General features: G+C 41.4%; 1 protein-coding gene across 1 annotated transcript in view; it reads right to left on the bottom strand.

The window, feature by feature from the left end:
* The window catches only part of RPH3A (rabphilin 3A), a 726349-nt gene that overhangs the window by 157221 nt on the left and 551903 nt on the right, over positions 1 to 17225 (bottom strand). The window contains exon 12 of the mRNA XM_086943083.1: positions 11557 to 11631. Coding sequence (XP_086799209.1) covers positions 11557 to 11631 — 75 coding nt within the window. The remainder of the gene's footprint in view (positions 1 to 11556; positions 11632 to 17225) is intronic.

The raw sequence follows: 17225 nt of genomic DNA, 5'->3' as shown, positions 1-17225 counted from the left end.
GGTTTTGATAGAGCAACAAACGTGAAAACACATTTGAGAGGGTGAGACTGATACATTATTCCATATATCTTTCAGTCAGTGCCACTCTTGTTTTGTTCACTGGCAACGAAAGTAAAAGCTCAGAGACTGCTGTTAACATTAAATGTAGAGCTAAATATACAGGAAGGCAAGAGCACGAGGAAGTTCAAGTATGCCAGACACTGTAATTTAAAGTACTTAGAAACCCCAGGGATTTTAGAGTGATTGCATTATAGAAAAAAAACAGTGTTGTGAAGATTGTGTAACATGGAACAAAGACTCCATAAATGTCTTGACATAAAAGATATTGTAGACTAAGTGATGAGTTCCTCAACCAATCATAGGCCATTAGTAACTGGGGAGGACATCCGAACGCTGAATATGGTCAAAATTATGTAATAGGAAGTGATCACACTGCTGTCCAGTGATTAAGTTGCAGTTAGGATGTAAAAGACGCCTGTATGGCAGAATACCCATAGCAGAAACATCTGCTGATATAAACATTATGGCCTAAATATCATTTACAAATACTTCGCTCCACTGGGTACAGATTTCCTGTTTATAACTTCAATTGGGCAACATTTTTGGTAAATGATATTTGGGACAGAATATTTTTGTCAGACAAAACTTAAGCCACACTATTTTGGTACCATACCCAACTCAGATTCTACCGTGTATTTGTGTGTTGTTCATTGGAAGTTGTTCATGGGTACATAAATCTATTCACCAATATAACACGATTGTAGTGCCTAAGGGCTCCAATACCAATATGCTGGAAATAAGTGCAATGGCCACTTCCGTGTCTTTATCTGGTTTTGAAATGGCAGATATAAGTCAGAGCAATCACTGGTGGTATGGCTTGCGTGCTGGGGGTTTAATTTAATAATAATAATTTTAAAAAAACATACATTTCCATTTGCCGGGTCCCCCAACTTCCCTGCTCAGGCTGTCCTGCCTCCAGCAGAAACAGGAAACAGAAGCAGGCAGCCAGGCTCCCTCTCCTAAGCCAATCACAATGCTGCAAGCAGCGTTGTGATTGGTTAGGACGCCGCCCAGCCAGGGGTTTATGGGGAGGCCATTGCATGGAGAAGGGCAGAGTCCACATGACTGGTTTGGGTGGCCCCAGGGGGCTGACCAAACAATCTTTGTGCACTCTGGTGTAAGCAGGCACACCACTCCTTCTCTGGCCTGCTCTCAGAGCAGCCCCGCCCGCCGGGCTGCAACCAAACATAAAATGGTAATAACTGAAAGTTATTGCCATTTTATGTTCCTGCTTCTCACACTGCAAGAAAGCAGTGGGGTGACGCTCCTCTGCACTAGTGGAGGAGCCGTCCCTGAATCTGAGACCTACTTAGTCTTCCTTTTCTATCCCAGGTTTTCACAGACAAAAGGTAGGAGATGGAAGGGGTGTGCCCCATGGTGTACCAACACCTTCTGTGCATACTGTGGGTATCTATGGTGTGAATATTATCACCTCCCCAGGTACATTAGAAATCTGGTGGGTACTCTCTTGCTCAGGGTCATTCCAGTAGAGCCCTCCCCATATTGTTGGTAGGTCCTTCTAGATGAAGGAAGAATTCCTGGCAAGATAGGTTCCTTATGTATTGCACATCCTCTGCGACTGACAGGTTAGCAAGATTGTTTGTGTGATGGAGGTGTATCTATTGGGCGTTTGGTTCATCCAGATGATTAGTTAGAGCATTGCGCTCATGTGCAGTGATGAAAACATGGTCACATTCTCATTAGAATTACTTGTTCAGCACCGTCCTGTTAGGCAATTTCCTTCCCAATTAATTACTGTATTTTTGTTCCACTATATAAGCATTACAATGTGGGTCACTTGCGCATCTGACCTTCTAGGGTCTCTGTTTCTTTTTCGGTCGCTGTCAAGTGCTCCAGGTGGCTGTATAATTTACACCAGTCCTTTACACGTATGGGTATTCTGTTTCTATCGAGTATCTCAGGAGCAGCAGTCTATCTATACTTGTGGTTAACTTGATCCACCGCATTCCTCCAGTTTACATGACTGGAGTGCCTGGTTTGAGACTGGAAACTGGCTGCCCCTGTCATTTCAACTTTTACTGTATATAATGAATATTAAATCTATGTAATTTTCTAGCTATTCATGTGTGCTTTTTTAGGTTGAAGGCTATCAGACAGCACAGCTGTCTGGTTGTGAAAAGGCTTTCTGTGGACATTCTGAAAGCTTCCCTGGGAATGCATTCTACCCATTGCTTAACACTGACTTTGTGGTTTGTAACTCACATTTTCTGGCTTTTTATGTTCTGGGTTTATTTGTTTTAGGCTGTCCAGCATGTCTTCATCCCTCCTACAGGGCAAAGCTTGTTAAATAGGGTTCATTGTAATCCTCTAAAAGTCCTTGCTTTCTGCAAACAGACTCTAAAATTGTGTTCTTATCTTGTCAAATTTGCTGTATGTTCAGAGACAGAGGTCAAATGTCAGGCTCTGTCTTCCTGGGGAACTTAGTGTTTACTTTTCTTTCTCTTACTTCAAAGTGAGAGGATTTATTTGACGATCTGGCTGGGTACTGGGATAAAAAAGGTTTTGTTCTAACACATAACATTTTAATGTATGGAAATTAACTGTACAAATATTTCAGAATGCATCCGAAATAGGAAAGAACAAATGAGTCACATTCATTTGGAATTCAGAAGTGAGGTGGAAACAAATATTTAATACAATTAATGCAAATCAGTACACTAGTGTATGCTATCTCATACATTTTAATTTGTGCACTGTATAGATTTATCGGTATAACTGTATGTGCAAATGTCCTCCTCATTTCAATTGAAAAAGTGTTGTCTATATTGGCAGTGGCATACACACAGTATTCCACTCTAAGCCACTCCACTGTACGACACTGCACTCCACTCAGAGTCCCCTCTAAGCCACAGCACTCCACCACACTCCGCTTCGCTCTGTGCTACTTCACTCTATGCCACTCTACGCCATTCCATTCTATGACACTTTACTCCTCTCTACACCACTCCAAGCCCCTCCACTCTATTAAGATTTTTTACCCCACTTTATGCCACTCCACTTTGACACTCTACCTACTTTACTCTACTACACTCTATGCCACACCACTTCAGGTCACTTCACTCTAGGCCACTCCACTCTCCAAAACCCTACTACACTATACAGCTCTATGAACCCTCACTCTATATGACTCTACTTCACTCTACCTCACTCCAAGCCACTCCACTCTACAACACTTTATTCCACTCACCGCCCATCCAGTCAATAACACTCCATGACACTACTGCAATCTTCCCAAATCTACTCTACTCTTCACCACTCCACTTTATGGCACTCTAGGCCACTCTCCTCTAAGCCGTTAACTTTTAGTCATGTTGAACCTCAGGCACGCTGGTGTACAACATGGCTAAAACACATTGGCAAAGCCATTAGCGTTTGCAAAGGCGAGATCTATTAGCTTTGCCAATGCTTGTCCATATAAGTGGTGCATTGTCCCAAACATTTAAAAAGTGATTACTACCAAGTTAATTGTATTCATTATTATGGTACTGCCTGAATTGTGGGAATGAAGTGCTAATATCCTGACACAACATGCTAGGTTTTACACAAAAGCTTTGCATGTGGACCTTTAACCTGCAATAACTGCTGTAATGCAAACAGGATTTGGCTCGCACATTCAGTTATAAGCCAGACCAATTGGCTTTGCCAGCCTCAGGGGCAGTGCCCTGGGACTCGGAGTTGCTCGGTGGGTGTGCTACTGGGCATCAGCATCATGGGAGATGGCGAAGGCTCATGAATGCTAGCCGGGCTCTCTGATGCAGTGGAGTAGCCCAACAGTTGCATTAGGGGAGACAAAGGGGCTCAGAAGGGCTCTTATGGTATTCTGTGTAGAAAAGAACATCCCAACGGCTTAAGTGCCTTGCAGCAAACCAGCAAAGCAGGAGCACCACTTACAAAAATAATAAAAGCCATGCTGACAACGCCAAAACAAAATATAACAAAGTTAAGTTGCTGAAAAGTACACACAACACGAAATGCCATGGGCTTAAACTAAACATGAATGGCAACCCAGGAAACCAACGCTTGAAAGGGGGCTCTAGCATTAAACTAATAGCTAAATGGGGTGGACACAAAGAACACTTCTGTTGTCATGTTTTGTATTATGCTGACAAGAGGTCTGCCCTTTTGAGCAGTATAGAGCATTATGTTGTTATTATCTGTCACTAGTAAACAAATCCCGATTAAAACCATCCCGTCCTAAACGATGTGCAAAATATTTGAAACTGTCAAAAATTCTGATTTCCATCACCGAACTATTGCTCCCTTGCGAATATAGTGATGTGCACTTTGCAGAAGAGTGGAACAAAACATGTTAATGGCAAAGCATGAATAAGCCCCTTCACATTGTTTGCAATAGATTTAGTTCTGCAGGGTCTTGGTGTCTTGCTACAGACAAAGCTAAAATACCGTCTTCAGATGTGCAGGGATTGGAGAATGTTGGTAATATTGACGTCACGTGGATGACAATTTCACTTATTTTATTCCTGAAGGCAATAAATAGATGAAAACAGATAAAATAATCTTCATGAAGTGCCCTACCTGCTCTACATTTCATGATTAGTTTATTTCTTTTTCCTATCCAAAGAGGCCTGAAGACATCTTCCAGACCATGACAACTCTTAATTGGTTGCTGGTCAAACCACATATTGCCGGGATATACTGTTACTGACCCACAAAGCACGGGATAGTCAAGTGTTGTTTTAACTCACTAAAGTGCTATGGCTCTTCGAGTCAATCGGGTGCCTACAACTAGCAGTCCAAAGCTTGACAGTGATCTCCTGGCCAAAACGTATTTTTGTGGGTTTGGGGTCTGCCTTTTTACGATTTCTTCCACTAAAATTCTCTACCCCTGTATCTCTGCCTGGAACCAGACCATTTAATATTATGTAGCGAACTGAGGAGCCATCTGTTTTGTACATGGTCGTTAGACTGGTGAAATGTCTGTACATTACCTGTCAGAGCCCTGTCTTTTCCTCCCCTTTCTTTCATTCCCCAATGCTCTGAGGCCGCCTGAGCGCACTACGAAACAAGACAAACAAGCATAGGCAAAGCCAAATAATCATGCCTAGGCTGGCCAGCGAAATGGTTAATTCTGTTGGCACTTTTATTGGATATATACGCCACAAAAACGAAAAAGATGATAAAAAGCCTAAAAGTTTCTGTCATACGCTTGCAATAAAAACTTGAAATCGTGAAATTAAGCAGTGCATATTGTTCTAATAGAAAAATGCAAGCGCTTCATAGAACAGGTATATATTATATTTTAGTTTTAAATCATATCATAGCAACATTTGATCCTCGTTGATGGAAAGAAAAGGTACTCTCTGCTTTGAATACTTGTAAGCCTAAAATATAGTTTAAACAAATAAGAATGACTGAAAATAAAAAAAGAGCTATGGAATGGAAAGAAAACATGTTGGCAAAGCAAACTATTGGCCCTTCCAGCCAAGTCACTGAAGTCCACATTTTTTAGGTATTCAGGCAAAATGCCATTAGTTGCATTACAGTGGAGCACATGGTTGACGAGGGCTGACCTTTTGCCCCATGTTGTAGTGAGTGGGAGCAACTTGTGAATCAGAGCTTGTCAGATCAATGAATTCAGAGGGCTAACTCTCTCTCTCTCTCTCTCTCTCTCTCTCTCTCTCTCTCTCTCTCTCTCTCTCTCTCTCTCTCTCTCTCTCTCTCTCTCTCTCTCTCTCTCTCTCTCTATATATATATATATATATATATATATATACATACATATATATATATACATGTTTTTTCTACTGATGTTTTTTTTTAATTGAGTTAAAGCAATCTCTAAACCAGAAATAAAGGTAAGTACCGACATTTGGAACTGTGAGTCTGCAGCACATCACGTCTGAAGTCCCAGGAAAAATATGCTACAACCCCTTTATCTGCTAGAAGCAGACTCGCAAGACAAGGCATGTCCTATTTGGAGTATTCCAAAGGTCAGCATGTAGAGTAGTCATGCTTTGCAAAGATGTCAGACATAAGAGTGATGTAAGCCATGCTCAGCCAGGGCCCAACCCCAATGCACTTTCCGGCATCCAAAAAGGCTTGTTTGTCCAGCTACATCGTGATCATTGGACCACGCCATCTTGGGCCTTAGAAGCTTGCAGGTGGAAATCGGCACGGTAAAGGTAAGCACATAAGACTATAAAGGAGAGTAATAACACAGTGGCTCTATAAGCCAAGGATCAACTCGCCAAAGGTTGTTTTCAAGAACAAAAGACCCATAATCGCTCTTTTTTTCAAAGATAATGCACAGTTGCATGGACAGTACATACACTATAGGATGTAGTTCCATTTAGAGACACTTCATTGTGTGTTGACTGTAGACATAAAACAGAGTAACTTATGCTTCTCCAGCTGTCACCGCTGGTACCCTGCAAATGTCAAACTGCTGGAGATGCTATTTGCTGATCAAGACTGGCACTTGATAATAGGCCTGCAGCCATGGATTGATTCGATGTTATTTTTCCTCATTTCTGATGCACCCGGGTGTTCTCACACTTGAGATTCTTCAAATGATAAATGGCGCAGGCACAGCTGTGTTGTCAAATTGCAAACCTTCTGGGTATTTGAATGCCAGCACTTGTGTTTCTTCATTAGAAGATGCATACATTACTGCCTCAAACAGGCTTCTCTTTTCTGAAATGAAATTGTGTCACCATTCTACTAGTGTGTGGTCGTGGGGAGGTGGCTCACAATGCAATTACCATCAGCCACTTATTGTTTTACAGCATTACATTACTTTACAGAAGTGTGATGAGCAGTGTACATTTAAAAACTTGATAAGATTGCAGAGCTCAGCTTTGATTAAGTGCCCTGAAGAATTACCATATGTGCAGTAACACCTGTTACTGCATGTATGGGAATTTAAAGAAATGAGGCAGGCACTGCACCCCTGCAACTGCCCTAGATCAATGCCAGCAGGTCAGATCTGCCAATAGTTACTGTGGGGAAATACCTGTTAAATTCCAGGACATGGGGATTCTTGTGCAGTAAGCAATCAAATATGGAAGATATGCCCCTTGTTTGCAGGCAAACTCGGAATAGGAATGTTAAACCCATTTTCCTGGATGAGGAATTAATATTTCATAGGATGTTGAGGTGAAGGTGCACCTCATACCAAAGCATTACTGTTTGCTTGCAGGTTCACTTTGATATCAAAGAAGAAGCACAGTATTTTGCACATTTCACAAAATTGGGCTAAAAGTCCAGCAAAGACCTTTTGTTGAACTAGGTGTGGCCCAAAGTGGAGCAGATTGCTGGAAAGATCAGAGGAAACTCTGGTTTCAGTAAGTTGTGTTAAGTTGATGTAGCATCATCCGTGGCTGGATAGCAGCAAACAACAGGGCTATCATTTCAATGTCATTAGTAAATTGCACAAATAGGTGTGGGAGACAATAGATAATGGCCACTCAATGTTTTTAGTAAGGGAAAGACGTGTCTATGTATTTTAGAATTGAGCCTTGATAAGGAACATCCAAAAGAGTATACCTCAGAGGCTAATCTGTCTGAGTAGTTTTTGGCGTATGAGTTCTAGGAAATGGGAGACTGGTTTGGGCTAGCCATGGAGGTATTTCTTATTAGGACACTATTTTGAAGTTCAACTAAGTGAATTTGGGTTTCTGATTAGTGTCACAATTATCCTTGGTCAAAGATTGTGGTGATAGAGAAATGTATATCTTTTTAAAGTTATCGCCAAAACAGGTGGGGAAATTCTCCCCTATTCCGGTACTTCTGACAGTCTGGACCATACCTGATCACTAGCTTAGCATCTATACTGCAGTCTGAACCCCCACTAATACTTATGTTGTAATAATTAACAGCAGCTCTGAGGAGACCCATCCTTAAATATACCACAGCTGCTCCATTAACTCACACCAACTAGTCCAATGCGTATACCTCCCTCAATAACCCTCATGGTACTCCTGTCCTTCTTCATCCTCCTTTTTTACCTTGCTAGCACCAAACCTCAGAAAACCGCATGCCTGCACAGTACCGCTACCACACATTGTCAAACAAGCCTTTCTGCAGACGACCTCTTCTCAGTTCTCTAATCTCCGTGGGAATGGTTAATCAGTGTGTACAATTATGACCCATAGCATACACTTGGTTTTGCTCGTGCTCACAAGGCTCTTTTTTGTAATCACAGAGAATTGGCTCAATCCAAATGACTCTTCCACACCAGCATCTCTATACACTAACTTGCGGACCTTCTTACATACACTTTGTAACAAACACAAAGGTGGTGGAGGAGGAGTTCTTATTTGCAAGGCACTCTTGACCATTTCAGCTGTAACCTCATCATAATCAACAACATCCTCATTTATTGCCAACATTGTGGCTTGCTATTGCACTCCAGGTACTCCTGGGTCTTTCTTTGATGACCCTAATAATGTCCTTGAGTCCTTTCCATACACTGCATTATGCTTGGGAACTTTACCTACACCTCACTAATCAATTACACAGAATCTTACTCACTCAGCTCTTATCTGATGATTCACTTTTCAATACACACTCTATAACCACACATAATCAGGGGAAAACTCTTGACTTAGTGCCTCTATGTGGTGCACTGTCATACTCTTCACCTACTATTTGCCCTTTTCCATCTGGTTCCCCCATGTTAACAATCCGTGTTAAAGTCCCTTCTTCCTTCTTCTCACTGCTTATGTTTCCAATTCCAGAAGGAAATACTCGACAGGCCTCCTTCCTGCTCCAGATTCACATCCATATTGACATCTCACCTTTGAAACACTACACACTTCACACAATTTAACAATATCCTTTAATATGAGTATGTGTCTATGATGAACTTATTACAAAGAGTTAAAGTGAGGCAATATAACTCCTTTTCTTCTTACTCTAAATGAAAAAACCTCAACACAAGTTTAACTTGAAAATGTGAGACTTCAGAACTTTTCGGACCTTCAAGGAATCTACTTATGTTTTAATTGCACTGAGGATGCACCAGAGAATGATTTTTATGTGCTTGAGTGGTTTGGAATTCAGAGCCAGATTCATGAAGCAACCGTTTTGCAATACCCCTTCTCATTTGCAAATGGGTTACCACCTACTTAAAGTAGGTGGGAAAATGCGAATGTTTTGTGACCGCATTTTGGTCACAAAACATTCCTACATACCGATGCGATTCAGTATTAGGAAGGGACGCCCTAAACATGCCTCTTCCTAATAGCGAATCACAAACCCATTTTGCGTTTCAGTAACATGTAATTGAATCGCAAACTTGGGTTTGCTGCACCTGAAAAAAAAATGTTTGCGTTCGCAAACTGTGCGAAGAAAAAAATACTTGATGCATGTGCCCCTATGATGCTTCCAGGTGAAGTGTTTCTTACTCCTGAATTCTCTAGCACCGCTAAAACTCATAAGTGGGCAAATCTGTTAAACAAGGCGTGTTTCTTTGTTTTTTCCTAGTTTCCTTGTCCCTCGTCTTCCTTGTTTTCTCCCTTATCGGCTCCCTCGGCTTTTCAACTATTTGCCATGTATACTATTGATCACGATTCTTGGATGCTATTTTTGCTTTTCTTTGGCTTTGTGCTTGTGGCTTCTATCCCTATACATCCATGAGCTCTACTGTGAGGCCTACTTCTCCCATAGGATAACATTTGAATTACCTTGTTATATCTTACAAGTGTATTTTCCCAATTAGAACTGGTAACCCTTTATGTTTGGTGTCTTTGGAATCACAATTTAAAATTCTAACGTATGGTGAAGTTGGATTTTGAATCCGTTATCAGTAATACTGTAATACCTCCAATGCAGCTTTATTTCTCAAGTTCGAAATATACCCAAAATATGTACTTACATCTCTTACCATAACACCAAAGCACTGATAAATTCTCTAGTAATCAGTAAATTGGATTAATACATTAGTTCATTAGTGGGTCTACTTCAACACAGCTTTGCACCAATGAACAAGTTCTTAATCTTCAATAAAAGAGCATTTTACAATCCTGAAGGCACATGCTCACCTCCGTCCTACCCCAGCAGGACCATATACAAATTAAGCAATCTTGCTTTTAAAACAGTGTGCACATGTAGCTGGCTACCACTCCACCATACTGCCCAACTATAACGTAATCTGTTTCAGTAGTTTGCCCCCCCCAAAAAACCAGGCTCACTCAACCTCCCCTGTATTTCGTTGAGATTTTGGTGCATCTACTTACTGGGCCCAGGTCACTGGAGGATACTTCCAGCTTCCATTAGACCAGACGCTCAATTTAGTAATTGAAAGCGGCCCATAAAAAACAACTTCTGGCACTTGAAGGCTAACTTCTCTTCTGAATCCTCAAACAATGTATATATGTAAACGATGGTCAGTTTTGTCTCTTGTTAGCTGTAGTCTTGCTTCTATATAAATATGCCACTTTCTATGACAAATTAACCCTAAACATGGTATTTGTTAAGCATATCAGGTTTATTAATAAAGATGGTCATTTAAGACATGGCGGATCACCCACCACCACCCGCCAACCATGGTTTGCCAAACCCGCAGTAGACCACCCACCTTATTTTAAGTTGTTGCAGAGCATCTCTGCTAAACGTGCTTCATCAATACAGTGGAAGCACTTTTGGTAGAAATGCCATGATGGTCAATCTACTCTGTTACAATTACCCCTCTGTGGGCTTCTTTTGCTTCTCAGGAACAAACTTTCAAAACGGGGTCTTGTTTCTGAGAACATACAGTCAATAGATCTGATGCACAGGCATGGGGGTCATCTAAACAAGTACTGACACAATGGTCCTATGGAACATGGATGGCCGGGTCATAGGGTTTCCAATGGTCGAACAGCTAAGACTCTGACATCAGAAACCTAGCCGTTTTCAAAACACTATTTCAGGTGGGAGCTGCAAGCTTTATAGAGGTGGGAATTCCCACAATTTACAGTGAGTCTCACACTCTAAATGACACACTATGTAGCATTACTGTTCCTTTGTAAAATGCTTCTGTTAAAATGTTATACCGTTGCCAAAAAATACGTACATAAATAAATAACTAAAACAATGTCCCTCTTGAAAGAACACATGATTTACCTCAAGGGAGGACTCTTTCAAACATCCATGTTTGTGCGGTGAATTAAAGATGCACAACATTTATTCCAATATACAAGAAATAAAAGAAGGGCGCAGGGCGGTGCCAAGTAAACATGAACAGAAAATTCAGATCACACTTCATTTCGAGATTAAAAGGACCACTAGTCTGTATAACTTTTGAAAATCTGGTGGAACCTGTGATTTCAATAGAGCTTCATTCTGATATGTTTTACTTGCCATAAATCCAATAACACATCGTTACAGCTTGCAAGAGATAAATAAGATACATCTATAGGATATGTTTTAAAGGGGTCCCACTTAGGGGTCACCTTAAAGCAGTACCTACTCATATTCATGGTATCTGGGGCATGCCCAAAGGTACGACGTTTGTGTATCAAGGTAAGTTACCTTACTAGCTCCGGGTAAGAGGTGCAGCTTCACATACGGGTCAGCTAAACCATTGGAATCCATAGGTTTCAGGCCCTAAGTGGGGGAAATGCAATTTCTTATGTTATTAGCTCACCTTGAACAGTCAGAAAACACAGTTAAAAGTATTGAACAAAGCAAACACAATTACAGATTCTTGTGTGTATTGATTATTATATAACTGAACAATGACCAGGCTCAACTCAATGGCTGGAATTAAATGACAGAGTTAGCCCCAAGTTGCCCTGCCAGGTAAAGCCTGGGCAGGGGCCACATTTGCATTCCCATGGTCAGAAACAACACTAATGTTAGTGCAAGAGAAACAGGAGCAAAAGGATACATTTCATTCACAACCGCAAGACTAAATTTGCAAATGTATTCACCCACCTAAGAGGTGTAGAAACACCAACATTTACGACATGGCCAAAGGTATTTATGTATTTTGAAAATAAATACTTCAAATGAATTTTTGTACTTCATTTTAACATGAAGAAATGTGGAGTTGTAACACTGCCATATGTATAAACGCCTATGCATTAGAGTACTCCTGGGAATCTGTCAGAGTTACTGCTTCCTCGTGAAATTCTTACTAAATACCGGGAAGGGTAAACTATGTATGATTTATGCAAATTGTAGGATTAGAAATACCAGTGTAAAATGTTAACCCTGAGCTCTGTGATTGGTACTCAACGCATAGATGAGAACAGCTGAGGTTATTTGCCAGCTTGCCACCGGCAATCCTCAAATATGAAATTGGATTTGTGGTTAATTGCTAGAGCACCTGAGTCGACATCCAATTTCTGTAAGTGTTTTTTTCTATCAAAGATGGATTGAAACACAGTTGCAGTAATTCAGTTTCCACTCACCTACAGTAAACAGAGAACAAACAATGAGCTAAGTGTGCTGTCAATCAAATGCCTTTTCATTTTAAACTAAGCAGGAAGTGTATTACTTTTCTCCATAGAAACATAATACAGAAGAGTATATATATATTCAGTTTTGCAAAATATATAGCGTATCACATAGTCGAAAAGTTGACAATTTTCACTTTTTGGATGCTAAAATATGAGCACATGTTTTGGGTTTGTAAATTTGAACTCCAAAGACTTGCGTTTCATAATCAATGAAAGTTATAGAATTTGTACAGCATCCAAAAGAGAAAATCAACCTCTTTTTCAGCTTGGTGATAGAACAGTCTACCTTAACGCCAGCAAAGATGGTGACCTATAAAAAGAAGCTGGGGAAATATCCAAGTAGACTTTACCCCAAGTCCAAATCCTTTGTTAGTCAAGCAGTAGGGTTAGAGGTCGACAGCAACCCGCTGAAACCCCTGAAAGAATTTCTATTCAGAAAATTGAGCCCCAATCACACTTTTGCAGTAGTAGCCTTAAGGTTTTTTTCCTTGAGGAGATGAGAAAGATGGCAAACTACACACAACTTTTCAGAGGGTTTGCAGGGACTCCACTGGAAATTAAAGTGGTCATCCAGTGAATGATATCACAACAGATGTCAAAGCTCCAGATGACCTCGAGGATGCCTATTGAGGGTGACTGTGAGAAACGAAGAACTGGGCACAGAGAACAATTTTTTAGTGTGCACTGGATGGGTCTATAAGGATGGCGTGAACATCAAGTTGATCACCGGTCAATTTAAAACAAAATTATTTTATCTTACAGTTTGCTGGGTCCATCTTAAGCGGAATCTTTGGTTGGCAACTTTATTGACTAGAAGCTTATACAAATTAGAACTGAACATTTCCCTCTAAATGTGTCAGTTGTATGTATGAACACAACATCTGAATTATTATTGAACCTAAGTTCAATATTGTGTTTCAACAGAACTAAATCATGTAAACTATTCACATTTACTAACGTGTTAAAATAATATGTACAATTAATAAAAAAAACATTAAATACATCACATTTATATCCATATTCATGTACTTTCGATCTATAACATTTTTAAAAAAATGATTTATTGAGAATCGCTCACGATTTTCTCTCGTCTGTCTTCCATATTGCTTACCTCTTGAGTTTGAAAGCAATGTTTAATTTCCTTTTTTCCAAACCTATTCCCGTTAGAACATTCAGAAACCACGTGTGACCCTGCTTCTAAAGGAGAGGTGTGGTGCAGCGGCCAGGGCAACTGACGCTGGAACCTTGGGGCTCAAGGTTCGATTCCCGGTGCCGGCGGCAGATCAGCCCAGCACCATGTGACTCTGGGCAATAGCTCGCTTAATCTTCTCGAGGGCCCCCAGTGCCTAAACATCTTCGGTAATGGTTTGTGCTTTACAAATACTGGACATTTAAAGACACATGGCACAGTAAAGAGAGACCTAGCAGGCATTTGTACAGGCTCTTTCAACTTCTCACACTGTAATTTCGAAAAAGCTCCCTGCACAATTGGGCTGATAGAAGATAGGTTACATTCAACAACCTCTTATGTAGGCCGCAATGATGCGTATAGCAATAGGTTAAATGTAAAAATGTAAATTGATACTTGTATAGCGCACTACTCACCCGAAAGGGTCTCAAGGCGCTTGTACGAATACCGCTGTGGAACCCATCCTGGCTTTCCCTGTGAGGCTGTCCACTACTGGGCACCCCCAAGGTGGAGTCAGGCATCCTTAGCGTTGTGGGGGCCGTTGTGGAGATTAGGCAAGCTATTGCCCAGAGTTGCAGAGTGGGACTCATGATTGGAATAGGCACCGAGGCGAGAATTATCAGGTCCATGGAATTTTGAGCCCAAGACCCGCCGAGGCGAGGCGGGGAATTGAACCCTGGTCCCGGGCCAGACACCTGAATGTACTTTTTTATTTTTTTGTATTTTCAATTAAATAACTTTCCCAGTAGTACCTATGAAAAGAGGTGCCTGGTGTAGGTTCCTAGGCATACTTCTGGGAATTTCACGCAACAGATTCTCCGCGCTTCTAGCAGACGCCCGCTTGATAGAGATCAAGAGTTAGTGCAGATGGAGACAAGAGGAGCTTTGAGATATGGGAGAGATAGAACAATCACAAACCGGCCAGGTTGTCTTATCACTTTCCATTGTACCTGACCTTAGATTGGCAAGTTCAGTTTTGGAGGTCTCATCCCCATAAGGAAGAAATGGATACGGACGTGCGGTGCACAGTTCCTAAAAGTATGTAAATGGTTTATGAAAGGAGGGACCCATTGGGGTTACATTGGAGACAACCCAACTACTACAAATAAATAACAATACAAGAGGGAATACATTCGAGCAGAAGGACAGTTTTAAATCTAAACCTCATGAGAAAGAAGACAAGGCAGCTTAGTTGCAATATTACATCGGATTAAGATCTCAGAAAGGGCTGTTGATGCCTGGAATATTCCACCAGCACATGTGGCATGGCTATCATAAAAAAAAGAAAGAAAGTATGCAACAGACAAACAATTCTGAAAATTCAAGCTTAAGTATATAGACCATCCACGGTATATAAGATAAAGTAGCCTGGAATCATGAAAGACTCGGCAGGGAAGGTGAAACTTTTTTGCTGTGCAATTCTGTAATGCTGAATGGCAGCCGGGGCTCGTTCTGGTAAGAGCGGTGGGGCGGTGGGGACGGCTGGGGGGGATTTCGATGGACGATGACAAGGGAAAATTAAATAAATAATTTCCCTCATCATCTGCCATCAAGATCACCCCTCACCCCCCACCCCCCAAGCCCTCCCCACCGCCACTTCACTCTTACCTGCACGGGCCACGGCTGCAGTATGGTCATTTGAGATGTGTGCTCTTATGCATAACCCTGTCAGGGGGGTAACATAAGCACCTGTAACCCTTAAGGGCACCCCACAACCATTCAATCGCCCCTATCAGACCTGGGTCAATGAATATCTGTGAGATATGGGAGACTCAGGGGCCCCTAATCACATTCTGCAGGGGGTCCATCATTTTAGTTTACACCACTGCCCTGTTTGTGGAACCATGAATTGTAAATGCCAAAAGTCAATAACCAAGCATGAATTCAAATAGTAAGACCTATTAATCAATATCCATAAATAAATCATTGTTAAAAAAATGAATTAAAAGATTTCCTGGAAGGCTAATTCCAAAAACTACCAATAATGACTGGATTACCACTAACATTGGGTCCCGTAGTTGCATACTACTCACCGCAAACGTTTTAACGCCTCCTTAGTGGTTGTAAACATGGTATAAATGCAATACAATCTATGAGTGTTAACTGCAACTCGGCAGGCCACCAAGACTAAGTAAAAGGGGTCGCCAACCCCAACATATGCTAGTTTTTGGATGGAATTTAGTTTCAGTATTGAGTTATATGGCCTGAAAGTTCTGCGACTGGAAACTAATTTTCATAAAGAGGTGCTCACTGCAGCAGGATGTAGGAGTGTGTGACTCAGCCTTTTCTGCTGCTCTGATAAGTTCACAGATGAAGCTGACATGTTTCACAGCACAGTGGCAGGATCTGACTCAGGTTTTCGTTGAGGCACTGCGGCAGGTCGACCTGTGATGCTTGGACACAAGTCAACATCGAGAGATCATATGCTTAGCCGACGGCATAGCTTTGCGGGTAGCCCCCACTGTCCCAGTACCATTGATTCTAACAATATAACACCTCCAAAATGAAAACTAATAGATTTGTCCATTCATAAAGCACAACTAGGCATGCATGGTTGAGAATGTTGAACCCAAGGAATGCATGTGCACTCTAGACATCAGACGAAGCGGGAAAGTAAACTAGTCCAAACGGTCTACCTGGAGTGAATCCTTGCCTTACCAGAATAATGTCCTCATTGCAAGAGAGTCGGAAACATCTGCTGGTAACCTCTCATCTTGTGAATACATTAGCCCACAGGCTATGATCAGGTAGAGAACATCCCGGTACTTCCAACTGACTCGTAGTAAAAGCCTACCAAGGTAACATAGTACCACAAGCTACATACAAGACAGCTTGAGTATTTCATTCAACCATGTTCAGCAGACACTCAGATGAAACATGACCATCAGGAGTTAAGATATTAAATGGGAAATGTGTGGCACGAAAGAAAACAACAAAGTAAGGGAGGGAACTTAAAGCATTAAGGCAAACCAAGGAGAATCTGGACTTTATTTGATATGATGCTGTGCGTGTCATGCTCAATAGTACTTCATGGTTGTGTTTTCATCTACTGGAGTGTAGGTACCCATTGAAGATGCTGACATTTCTGAGGAAAGGGCTCATGGAAAAATCCTATCTTAAGTGCTTGTTGGTGAAGCAGTCCTCCTGGTGGGGCCAGGGACTAGGGCATAGCATTCCAGAGGAGTGGGTCTTGGACAGATGTAGCTCTCTAACAAATGCAGTGTTTAAATTGGAGTTTTGAAAAGATTTACCATTTTGCCAGAACAGGTTAAATTGTAGATGTAATACTAGGACACCCTACATCTGATGCACCCAAGTCCTTGCCAGCCCCAGAAAAGCAACTGCGTAAGGCTGAACGGGTCCGATGTACAAAGCCGTTTTGTGTCACATACCCTGTGGTTAGAAATATCACAGGGGTTATGACTGAAAAATGACTTTTTGCTACCTGCTAAACCCATTTTGAGAGTAAAAGAGTATTTCCTACTAAAAAAATCGGCTTATCGACTGTTACCAAATCGTAATTAGGAAGGGGCGTGTGGTTCAGTGTG

The sequence above is a fragment of the Lissotriton vulgaris genome, chromosome 11 (assembly GCF_964263255.1).
Source record: "Lissotriton vulgaris chromosome 11, aLisVul1.2, whole genome shotgun sequence".
In the NCBI taxonomy this organism is placed as follows: Eukaryota; Metazoa; Chordata; class Amphibia; order Caudata; family Salamandridae; genus Lissotriton; species Lissotriton vulgaris.
Note: the sequence above shows the minus strand (reverse complement) of the source record. Positions and strands in the feature narration are given on the sequence as shown.